Source organism: Argopecten irradians, chromosome 1 (genome assembly GCF_041381155.1).
Source record: "Argopecten irradians isolate NY chromosome 1, Ai_NY, whole genome shotgun sequence".
NCBI classification, from domain to species: Eukaryota; Metazoa; Mollusca; class Bivalvia; order Pectinida; family Pectinidae; genus Argopecten; species Argopecten irradians.
Window position 1 is genome coordinate 44,896,459 of NC_091134.1, and position 12,843 is coordinate 44,909,301.

Here is a 12,843-nt window from a genome sequence, read left to right on the forward strand (position 1 = left end):
GGGGGATATTGTACTATGGGGTGGGATATTGTACTAAGGGGTGGGCTATTGTACTAAGTAAGAGATGGGATATTGTACTAAGTGGAGGCATATTGTACTAAGGGGTGGGATATTGTACTAAGTAAGGGATGGGATATTGTACTAAGGGGTGGGATATTGTACTGAGGGGTGGGATATTGTACTAAGGGGGGGATATTGTACTAAGGGGTGGGATATTGTACTAAGGGGTGGGATATTGTACTAAGGGGTGGGATATTGTACTGAGGGGAGGGATATTGTACTGAGGGTGGATATTGTACTAAGGGGGTGGGATATTGTACTAAGGGGTGGAATATTGTACTAAGGGGTGGGATATTGTACTAAGGGGTGGGATATTGTACTAAGGGGAGGGATATTGTACTAAGGGGTGGGATATTGTACTAAGGGGAGGGATATTGTACTAGGGGGGGAAATATTGTACTAAGGGGAGGGATATTGTACTAAGGGGTGGGATATTGTACTAAGGGGAGGGGATATTGTACTAAGGGTGGAATATTGTACTAAGGGGTGGGATATTGTACTAAGGGGTGGGATATTGTACTAAGGGGTGGGATATTGTACTAAGGGATGGGATATTGTACTGAGGGATGGGATATTGTACTAAGGGGAGGGATATTGTACTAAGGGGTGGGATATTGTACTAAGGGGTGGGATATTGTACTAAGGGATGGGATATTGTACTAAGGGGTGGGATATTGTACTAAGGAGTGGGATATTGTACTAAGGGGAGGGATATTGTACTAAGGGGTGGGATATTGTACTAAGGGGTGGGATATTGTACTAAGGGGTGGGATATTGTACTAAGGGGTGGGATATTGTACTAAGGGAGGGATATTGTACTAAAGGGTGGGATATTGTACTAAGGGGAGGGATATTGTACTGAGGGGTGAAATATTGTACTAAGGGGAGGGATATTGTACTAAGGGGTGGGATATTGTACTAAGGGATGGGATATTGTACTAAGGGGAGGGATATTGTACTGAGGGGTGGGATATTGTACTAAGGGGTGGGATATTGTACTAAGGGGTGGGATATTGTACTAAGGGATGGGATATTGTACTAAGGGGAGGGATATTGTACTAAGGGGTGGGATATTGTACTAAGGGGTGGGATATTGTACTAAGGGGTGGGATATTGTACTAAGGGGTGGGATATTGTACTAAGGGGTGGGATATTGTACTAAGGGGTGGGATATTGTACTAAGGGGAGGGATATTGTACTAAGGGGTGGGATATTGTACTAAGGGGAGGGATATTGTACTGAGGGGTGAAATATTGTACTAGGGGGAGGGATATTGTACTAAGGTGTGGGATATTGTACTAAGGGGAGGGATATTGTACTAAGGGTTGGAATATTGTACTAAGGGGTGGGATATTGTACTAAGGGGTGGGATATTGTACTATGTTCATTAAGCTAACAAGAAAATGTGGTAGATATTTTGACTTGAGAGAGACTCTGATGTTATCACAAGACTGACACTGCCCAGTGTTCAAGTTCAAGTTCTTTATTATTTTGAGCTTATTAACTCATGAAAGATGTCTAAACTATCTGCATACATGGCTCTTACCTGAGCATGAGATGTGTGGGTAAAACTTCTCAAACATTCAACCAATATACAACTCACTAACTGATAAAATTGGACAATCAAACCTTTATACGATTTTAAAGCCTGTCACCATCTTCCCTACAAATAATGTGTTCTCCAACTTCCCATTCATAAATCAAGTCATTTCCCTACCTATTTGCAAATCTTCCTACTACCCATTCATAAATCTGGTCATCTTCCCTGTAAACTATTTACAAATCATCCAAATACCCATTCATAAAATCTGGTCATCCTTCGCCACCCACTCGTATCAATCCTTCTAAACCTGATCTTCCCACTGTTAAATCTCCCCCTGAGCTGCCTACACAGTGCTATCGATAATACACAATATCTGATGGGGCTGACCAATGGTCAAGGCTATTTAAATGGCAGCTGTATCAATACTGGACAATCTAACCGGTCATTAAAGATGGTACTTAGTGATAACAATAGTCGATCATATTGTCACAGTCGCCACATTACCTGTCTGCCGTAGGTAGGGTTGACCATTACCTGCTGCTCAGGTGCTACATTTTACTTATGAGCTAATTATTTCACCTGAAAGCAATTAGCATCGACAGAAAAGGCAGGTAGTAAGTGGTGAGTGGGTGGAGATTATACAAGCCAGACAATGGATAGTTTGGGGGCTGGTGTAGAGATGGTAGATCGAATTTACACCTGTCATAGTTTTACACCTGTTGTATGACAATGTATATTATGTAGAATTGGTACAATTGTCTTGATTATATTACCTTCTCTGGTGTGATATTTTGTCTCTGATGTGATATTTCGTATCTGACGTGATATTTTGCCTTTGTTGTGATATTTTGTCTCTAAAGTGAAATTTTGTCTCTGTTGTGATATTTTGTCTCTGTTGTGATATTTTGTCTCTGATGTGATATTTTGCCTTTGGTGTGATATTTTGTCTCTGATGTGATATTTTGTCTCCGAAGTGAAATTTTGTATCAGGTGTGATATTTTGTCTCTGAAGTGAAATTTTGTCTCTGTTGTGATATTTTGTCTCTGAAGTAAAATTTTGTCTCTGAATTGATATTTTGTCTCAATTATGATATATTTTGTCTCTGGTGTGTTAAAACAAAGTGTCAATCCTGAACACCAGTATTTTAAAGAAAAGATTCAATGGCTCGGCTAAAATTATCCTGAAGTTTACAAACATGGAAAGTCCTCAGTTTTTCAACTAATCAGTTCCATAAGTAAAGTCATTGACTCTTCGTTTTCCCAAAATGACTATGCCACCTGTCGATCTATACGTCTATTCATTAAACACTACAGAATCCATTACAGGTCATCTGTCCACTTGTCCATCAGTAACTTAAATGGCTTACAATCTAATGTTAGGCAGGCAGCATGCTGGGATATTAGGGCCACCAAGTTTTGTTTGATAAACAATAACCTTTAATGAAAGGTCTCGAAAATCATTTTTGTTTTAAATATTCAAATGATTTCATCTCGATAACAAAGTCAAGAGGTCTAGCAGTCCTATGATCTTACCAGGCCAGGAAGACAAGGTAATGGGTGAATGATTTGGACCCAATGGTCTTTTTTCACATCCAGTAAACAGCTATGGTCATTTAAGGACATGTCAGGTATGGATATAGAAGGTGAACTCCTATGACCTCAAAGAAATAACAGTGACCTTCATTAAGTTCATAGCAACTGTCTACTGGTTTCTAATTTGTAATCAGTAAGGCTTTGTTCTTTTTGGTATAAGAAAATCTTAACCCCTTTAATATGTATATACTACATATAAGCCATCAGTCCTTATAATTCTGGTGTATTAGGTATTATTGGCCCATTATACTACATTCTATATAAACCACACAAAATTGAGGTTATCAGTATCCTGTTCTGTACTACAACTCACTGTCTGGATTGGGTACCGTATTCTCCATTATTAGCGTCCCTTCCCATACAACCACACTTCTCCTTTCTAGGGAGGTAAAAAAAGTACTCTTATACTCATTGTAATACAACTCTATTTTATCGTTTCAAATTCACTTATAAATTTTAAATGTACAACAAACAAAATGATCATGATGATTTAATTATGGTAAAAAGTTATTTTCAAGATGCTCCATTGCCGACAAAGCCTAAATGATACCTACCATTCAAACAATAACTTTATATAAATGTTTTTATATGTGTCTAATTAACAAAAATAATGCATATAAAATCATTTATTTTGCTTTTGATCCATGCACAATCTATAGTGCCATGGATTTTTTCGGGATGCAATTAATTATTTTTAATATTTTCATCTTGATTTAAAATAAGAAACTCAAACTTTTCAATTGTGGTTATGGTGTTAAGTAAGTAACTTTTGAAACTATAGGAAAATAAAAATTTGTCTGCTCCCGTATTTGAATGAGAAATAATAACAATCGTTGACGGTGGAGCATTTTTAAACAGGGACCCCTGATAGTTCATAAATGTAAGGTAAGGGAGACAACTCCTTATATCTTAATGTATAACACTGGTACCTTCAATAATATTACACCATAAATAAAATATGATTTTATAACTCCTTGCTTCACAAGTGATATATCTAATTTATAAGAGTCAGAATATATTGTATCTTGTAGAAGTATCAAGTTAAAAAAAAACAGGTTTTATTTTTTCCATTTATTGGCAGGTCTGTGAAATAACACCCATTATGTTAACAGTACATGTACATTAAGTACATGTCTCCAGGTGCAGACTGAAGTCAGTAGCCATAGGGAAGGGGAAGAGAGGGGGGATCTGACTACACCATTCACTTACAGTTTGTTTACATGTTTTTAAGTTAACTTAGTGACCCTTCTCACCAGCCTCATTCTATTCAGAAATCTCCAATATACAGCCAGAAATACCTTGGATAACTAGTGAAAGTTTTTTCTTAAACAAATAAGTGAGATTTTTGGCAAAAGTACCTATCACCGCTATATAAACACATAAAGAACTGAGGTAAGAGTACACACACAGTACAATTTCTTACACTAGACTCCACATCAGTCATCATCAGTTGGCATCATCAGGTGGTTTTATCAGGTGGCTTAGAACAAAGTCAATTTACCATAACTCTAGAACATACTCTACATGATTATACATGTTTTTAGTTTGAGGGTTTCCACTATTTACCCTTTTAAATTAGTCACAGGCTAATATTGTTTACACTTGTGTATAAGTCAGAGGGTAACACTGTTTACACTTGTGTATCAGTCAGAGGGTAACACTGTTTACACTTGTGTATCAGTCAGAGGGTAACACTGTTTACACTTGTGTATCAGTCAGAGGGTAACACTGTTTACACTTGTGTATCAGGCAGAGGGTAACATTGTTTACACTTGTGTATCAGTCAGAGGGTAACACTGTTTACACTTGTGTATCAGTCAGAGGGTAACATTGTTTACACTTGTGTATCAGTCAGAGGGTAACATTGTTTACACTTGTGTATCAGTCAGAGGGTAACATTGTTTACACTTGTGTATCAGTCAGAGGGTAACACTGTTTACACTTGTGTATAAGTCAGAGGGTAATATTGTTTACACTTGTGTATCAGTCAGAGGGTAACATTGTTTACACTGTGTATCAGTCAGAGGGTAACACTGTTTACACTGTGTATCAGTCAGAGGGTAACATTGTTTACACTTGTGTATCAGTCAGAGGGTAACATTGTTTACACTTGTGTATCAGTCAGAGGGTAACACTGTTTACACTTGTGTATCAGTCAGAGGGTAACACTGTTTACACTTGTGTATCAGTCAGAGGGTAACACTGTTTACACTGTGTATCAGTCAGAGGGTAAAATTGTTTACACTTGTGTATCAGTCAGAGGGTAACATTGTTTACACTTGTGTATCAGTCAGAGGGTAACATTGTTTACACTTGTGTATCAGTCAGAGGGTAACACTGTTTACACTTGTGTATCAGTCAGAGGGTAACACTGTTTACACTTGTGTATCAGTCAGAGGGTAACACTGTTTACACTTGTGTATCAGTCAGAGGGTAACACTGTTTACACTTGTGTATCAGTCAGAGGGTAACATTGTTTACACTTGTGTATCAGTCAGAGGGTAACACTGTTTACACTTGTGTATCAGTCAGAGGGTAACACTGTTTACACTTGTGTATCAGTCAGAGGGTAACACTGTTTACACTTGTGTATCAGTCAGAGGGTAACACTGTTTACACTTGTGTATCAGTCAGAGGGTAACACTGTTTACACTTGTGTATCAGTCAGAGGGTAACATGTTTACACTTGTGTATCAGTCAGAGGGTAACATTGTTTACACTTGTGTATCAGTCAGAGGGTAACATTGTTTACACTTGTGTATCAGTCAGAGGGTAACATTGTTTACACTTGTGTATCAGTCAGAGGGTAACATTGTTTACACTTGTGTATCAGTCAGAGGGTAACATTGTTTACACTTGTGTATCAGTCAGAGGGTAACATTGTTTACACTTGTGTATCAGTCAGAGGGTAACACTGTTTACACTTGTGTATCAGTCAGAGGGTAACATTGTTTACACTTGTGTATCAGTCAGAGGGTAACATTGTTTACACTTGTGTATCAGTCAGAGGGTAACATTGTTTACACTTGTGTATCAGTCAGAGGGTAACATTGTTTACACTTGTGTATCAGTCAGAGGGTAACATTGTTTACACTTGTGTATCAGTCAGAGGGTAACATTGTTTACACTTGTGTATCAGTCAGAGGGTAACACTGTTTATACTTGTGTATCAGTCAGAGGGTAACACTGTTAACACTTGTGTATCAGTCAGAGGGTAACATTGTTTACACTTGTGTATCAGTCAGAGGGTAATACTGTTTACACTTGTGTATCAGTCAGAGGGTAACACTGTTTATACTTGTGTATCAGGCAGAGGGTAACATTGTTTACACTGTTTATCAGTCAGAGGGTAACATTGTTTACACTTGTGTATTAGTCAGAGGGTAACATTGTTCACACTTGTGTATCAATCACAGGGAGGGTAACACTGTTTACACTAGTGTATCAAGCTGAGGGTAACATTGTTTACAATTGTGTAGTAAAGCGATACACTTTTGGGATAGTCTTACAAAGTATCACTTTAAATTTGTGTATCAGTTAGAGGGGGACAACCTTTTTACTTCAGTATTATTTCATTTGCATTGCCAGAATTGAGGTCCACAATGCTAACCATGTTTACGGGTACAGAATGTGTATTTAGATTTATCATGGTATGATTGTAAATGGTACATTTGTAGTCAGATCTTATAAATATCTACCTAAATGATATGTATGCAAAAGTTGCTTGATTATTTACACCAATTTGTATTATGACTTGAGATTTTCCTGTATGTGATGACCTGTAAATACATTGAGATAGGCAGCTGGGATTTCTATTGTTATGGTTAAAACACACTATGAATATTGCTTCATTTTCAGCTTCATTTACTTTGTTCTGGGCAAATGGATGACTTTATGAAAAGGTCATGAATAAATTAATTACTCCACTATTCCTGAGGTCAGGCCAGAGCTTCTCGTATTCAAAAGACCCTTTCTTCCTTTGGACTTCTTTTTTCTCCAAAATCTCATGGCTTGTTTAAATTACCCACAAAAGGCTACAAAAGGCTATTCGGAATTTTTAAATCAACTTTTTTTGATACTCAATCAATCTTTGGCGGAACTCTTCAGCCACTGAAGTAGAGAACGTCAATGACAATTCAGTTTTATTGGCCGTCTTTAATAACATCAAGCAGACCATCTGCTTCAGTAACTTAAACAAACACAACTGAACTCTGACCCCAAGGTGTCCGTGTCCCGTTAAAACTGCCTTTTTATTGACATTGGACGCATGCTCTCATTGATAGGGTGCACAGGGTGGCAAAATCATTTGTCCAAATCGTAAATAGAATTTGTCCCAATGTGAATGCTCTCATATGCTTTTGCTACATGCATGAGGTGACACAGGAAGAAGTTCGACTCAGCAGAGCACGACATTTGATGTAAATTAGTATTAAAATGATGCAGTTGTAACAATATCAGATATTGATTGGTTATCATGAGGTGGCGTGCTGAATTTTCTGGGAAACAAATATGGTAGTATTCTAACATTATTGTCAGGTAAAAAACCTATAAACAGGCTTATAAAAGGATATAACAGATAATCAAGATCTGCTAGAACTTCAATATATATCATTACATGTATATCACTTTTTACGATTTCATATACGTATCTTTTAGCTATTATAATTTCTTTTTGGCTACTAAATCAAAGTCTCCAATTATACTTGTGTAACACATCTACCTGAAACCATGTTTTAATCAAAGAATTATATTAAATGTAATCATGCAGATACGTTAATTAAATGCTTATAATTGATTAAGTTAAGCTTTTTTTCTTAACTTGATACATGGGACAATGGCTTAAAATCAAAAGCCTGAGCCAAATACCCCATGAAATACCATAATGAGTGTGTGCTGGGCATTTTCTGATATAGGATTTCTTAAAACAGTAATTACAGACACTTACATCATTTGTTGAATCTCGGAGGTAAACCAGTGGGTAATCCCAGCACGCGATACATTCCCTGACGACGAAGACGAGCCAGTACGAGACGTACTCCCAGAGGACGTCCCTCCCTCCTTGGCACTCATCCTCTTGTTCTACCTGAAAATATAGATTCTTTACAATTCTTTCAAACATTATTTTTTTCATTTAAAACTTACTTTAATTAAAAGTATATTTGTCTATGTTAGGCATTTAACTTTTTTTTGTATCGTAAAATTAAACATACTGGTAATTAATTTCATTCTTAAAATTATCATTTTTGTAAGATGTTTGATAAAAATAATATATTTTTTATTTTGTTGGGTTTTGTTTTGGTTTTTTTGTTTTGTTCAGTACATCAATAGTGTTTCCTTGAAACAAATTTTCTGGCACACTGGGTATTAATTATGTAAATGCAGTACTGTTATTAGATTTATTTGTTAAAAGTCCTCAATTGTGAGAGCTTTAGGGTACAAGACAGATGCTATAATGCTAATATATATTGTAAGCTTTATATTTGATAGCGATTTACTGTGTTATTCCTTGTATTTGTAATGCCTAATTTCAGATAATTCAGCTTGTTTTAAGTGCTGACTTTCTATCAAACACCTTTTACTGACTTGTTTAATGTGAAATATAGTCTGCATCTCTGCTTCAGTCTGTTCAAAATTAGTTTTCAAAATTTATTACTTTTGTAACAACATTTATTCCTAATCAAATTTATAAATTTAAACTTCAGAATGAAGGAATTATAGAATCTGATCCACTTTCAAACATCTGTGCACAATCTGGTGCAGGAAACAAAGTACTCCTGCGGTATCAGTGCATCAACTCACCCCTTCTCACCTATAACATCAAGATGGACAGTGACGCAGTCTTGCATCTGCGACGTTTGTTTAAAATTAAGAAACCTTAAGTCATATATTTTGTAAAAGAAGTCTCCGTAATTGAATTGTCTCTGTCACCGCTACTCTACATGTCACTGGGGCCATCTGTAGTTCAAATGTCGACTTTTCACCTCAGCCCATCAAAGACCTCCCCTTTCTATCTTCTTCCAAACCTAATTAGCAGATTAGGGCACAGAATAAAAGGGCTGCAAAGCAGTCGACAACTTATCAAAATGTTGGGAAGATATGGATCATCTAATCATGATCTAATACTATCAAGGTTTTCAGGGGGAGGGGGGAGTGGGGTTTGTTTGAACAGACGAACAGGAGCAGAGTGACAATGTGTGTGCTCTGTCTGGCCAAACGGTCCTAACCTCAGCACCAAAATTACACAGGCCACAGACAATGCATTGTGTAATCACGATTACCATTACAATAGGCCAGTCAGAGTCATCAGGCAGACCATGTCGATGTGGTGGTATAAATCTATTGGGTGGTGTAATTTTGTCAATCAAACATTCCCTTGGCCCCTAAACCCCTTTACACCTCCTGAATTAGGAAAGCTGTGCATATGCAGATCATCTGGCCCCTAAGTTCCTAACCCCTTTACACCTTCTGAAACAGGAGAGAGAAGTACTCAAGTATCTTTTGGTCCCCAACCTCTCTACTTGCCTTACTCATTTACAGCATCTGTTTATCTCTAACCATTTACACACTCTTCTCAATGCCAAAAATCCCTCCACCTCTGGGTTGCGAGTTCAAATCCCATATGTGGCAGTGGCATCTAAGCTGTTTTATTACAATACATCCAAGAAAGCAATTAATAGTCTTCATTCAAATGCATTTATTAAATCTATGAAAGCTAATTACAACATCAAGAAAATTCCATTACAGGTGTTAAAGGGACAATTCAGTCTAAGAGAACATTAAAATTTGTACATATATCGAAAAAAAACCAGTTTTAATGGAAATTAGATCATTCAGTTTTACTGTGATATGCCTGAAAAGCCCATGGTGGTGACATGTGTGTAGATGTTCAAACTCGCTCGCAGTCCGCCATTACACATTGTGGTCGAACTTCTTGTATGCCGAACCCTGTCCCTTGCTCGCAGAGTAATGCAACTGTTGTCTAGAACTTCTCAAATCGCTCCGACAGTAGTATGTTTACCTTATTAGGTGAATTGTCTTGTCTAAAAAACATTTTATCACCTTCACAGTGGTTATGTAGTTTTTTGTTTAACGTGCGTGACTTAGGCTCGGGTATGGGTACAGCGTCCATATTGTACCTGCTGAATCGTATTGATCAACGATTTGATATTTCAACGATATTAATTAAAATACTTAACAATGCCATGGAATTTGTCAATGTTTTACGTTATATGTTCCATAAGAAATGTAGAACAATACATTTATGCTATTAATTTTGCTTCTTGGTCATGTAAAAGAATTAGCCTGAGTGAATTGTCCCTTTAAACCTATGTTATACTACAAAAATAACTAGCCTGAATTATATCTTTCTGATGAATATATGTCTCACCTTTCTTTCTGCACTAAAAATATGTTTACTATTATAAAAGTTATTTTCTGCCTTCAGTTAGCCTTTTATTAGTTCTTAAAATCCCACGTTGTTGTCATTGAATCTGTTATACGTCCACAGTTATATGTATGAAACATTTAATCCTACATGCATAGATATAGCTGTACTTATAAATTATGTACTATTCGAATATTCTTGATATTTGCATCTATATAATATTATTTTTATGAATCATATAAACTTCAACTTAGAATTAGACCTAGCCATCGATCCTGATGTACAAACCAGATGTACAATATAATACCTTGTGTGTGGCGACATAAAAACGACTCAGCCGATGATCACTTTAACAATCTCTATTGGTGTTCAATGGCTGTGGTTTCTGTAGAGGGGAGAGAAAGAGGAGGGGGATGGGAGGGGGAAAAGAGGACAGAAAAAGGGGGGGAGGGAGGGAAAGTGGAGGGGGAACAGAGGGGAAAAAAGAAAGGGAAGAAGGGGAGAGGAGTCGGGAAAGGAGGGAAATGAGAGTTAGGAAGGAGAAAGGAAGGGAGGAAAAGTAGTGGGGAAAGAGGGGAAAAGATATCGGAAAGGATTTTAAAGGAAGGGAAAGGAGAGCGAGAAGGAGGAAAAGGAGGAATATGAGAGAGGGGAAGGAGGGGGGGGAGATATTGGAAAGAGACAGGAAGAGAGGGAAAGCAGCGAGATGGAGGAAAAGAGAGAAAGAGGAGAGGAAAAAAGGGAAGGCAATGAGAGGAGTACCAGCAGAGAAAGTGTTAAATAACTCGTGTAAAATGGGGGGAAAAGGGTTAGGAGACAGAGAAAAAGTGAAAAGAGAGAAGGGAGATTTAGGAGAAGGGAGTGAAGGAAAAAAGAAGTGATGGGCAAGTGATAAGATTAGCTAAATGGAAAGGGAAAGGAAAGAGTGGTAAAAATGGTAGGTGGAGAGGAGAAGGAGGGACAGTGGGCGAGGAGAGAAAATGAAGGGAGGAGAAGGTGAAGGGCATAAGGAGGGAAAAAAGGAAAGGGATAGATGAAGTGGGGAGGGGATTGTAAGGGACTGAGAAAAGGGTGACGACAGATGCTGACATTGCTGTAGAGATGAGTTGGTATTGTCCAATGTTATCTTGTATGTGATGGTAAAATGATAGCCACCTTTGTCTGGGGTTCAATGTCTGTTAATAAGCCAGAGTCACCCAATCAGAACCAAGTAAAGCTCAGTATCTCTTGATGAGCTATTGTGTAGCTGTGTTAATATTACAGATGCCCTAGACTTAATTTGACTTTTTTTTTACATTTCGTCTTGGAAATGAAATCAGGAGTGAGCATGTAGGAATTGATTCCTGTAATCCCAATTGTTCATATTGAAATAAGCAGATGTGAGCGAGGTAGCCATTAAGAAAGATTGTTATCCTAATACAACGCCTATAGCCTACAAGGTCATCGCGGGTTGGCAAATCTTGTGAACATATCACCAGTAAAAATTCTTCATCATGTATTCAGATAGTACAAGATTCCTCGTAAACATTTCCATGTCAAATCCCAATAAATCCCTGTCATCGATATTTCAGTTCAGGCCCAGATAGTTGTAATTCCTAAGGGTCCTTATATTTCCGTTTTTTAAGATCACAGTTGATTAATTGGTCCCAGAGGATTGTGGACGGACTTGTAATGGTTTAAATATCAATTTACACATGAATGCCACAATGGTCAGTGAGGATGACCACTAGGATATCTTAACCATTGTTTCCAAATCCAGCAATCTGGACATGGTAAAAAAACTCCTTCTCAAAATCTGCTTCCAAAACACATTTTACACCATCATAAATGTTTCAAGAATCAAAATTGTATGTGTATATAATAATACTACAGTGACTTTTATACAACAATATCAGGGGCCTGCACTTTATTGATTAGTAAAATACTTCATTTTTCCTCCAGGAATCCAATGATATAAGTATACATATTTTTTTCTTATTTCTTTATTGGGAAAATAACCCATGAAATCTTGAAAATACATATACAAGGTAGTCTAAGCAGTCTATTAAAACTGCATGTATATGCATGTAGGTTCCATTGTCTTGAAATTGGTCATTTGGAATCCTGGCAAAGGAAAGGTAGTTTTATTAAACAGGTGGTCTTTATACAGAAATGGCCACAATTAGACAGGTTTTACTGTTCATGCAATAAAAAATTTAAAAGGGAAATTGGTCTTTATTTGGTCCCTGTAATGCATCTAAAGGTCATCAGTACAGTACTGTTT

General features: G+C 37.2%; 2 protein-coding genes across 3 annotated transcripts in view; one reads left to right on the top strand and one right to left on the bottom strand.

The window, feature by feature from the left end:
* The window catches only part of LOC138329601 (transcription initiation protein SPT3 homolog), a 54,489-nt gene that overhangs the window by 28,494 nt on the left and 13,152 nt on the right, over positions 1–12,843 (bottom strand). For both annotated transcript variants that reach the window (XM_069276694.1, XM_069276700.1), the window contains exon 2: positions 8,142–8,279. In XM_069276694.1, coding sequence (XP_069132795.1) covers positions 8,142–8,266 — 125 coding nt within the window. In that variant the 5' untranslated portion in view covers positions 8,267–8,279. The remainder of the gene's footprint in view (positions 1–8,141; positions 8,280–12,843) is intronic.
* The window catches only part of LOC138329581 (runt-related transcription factor 1-like), a 48,901-nt gene that overhangs the window by 4,751 nt on the left and 31,307 nt on the right, over positions 1–12,843 (top strand). The gene's annotated exons all lie outside the window — the stretch shown is intronic.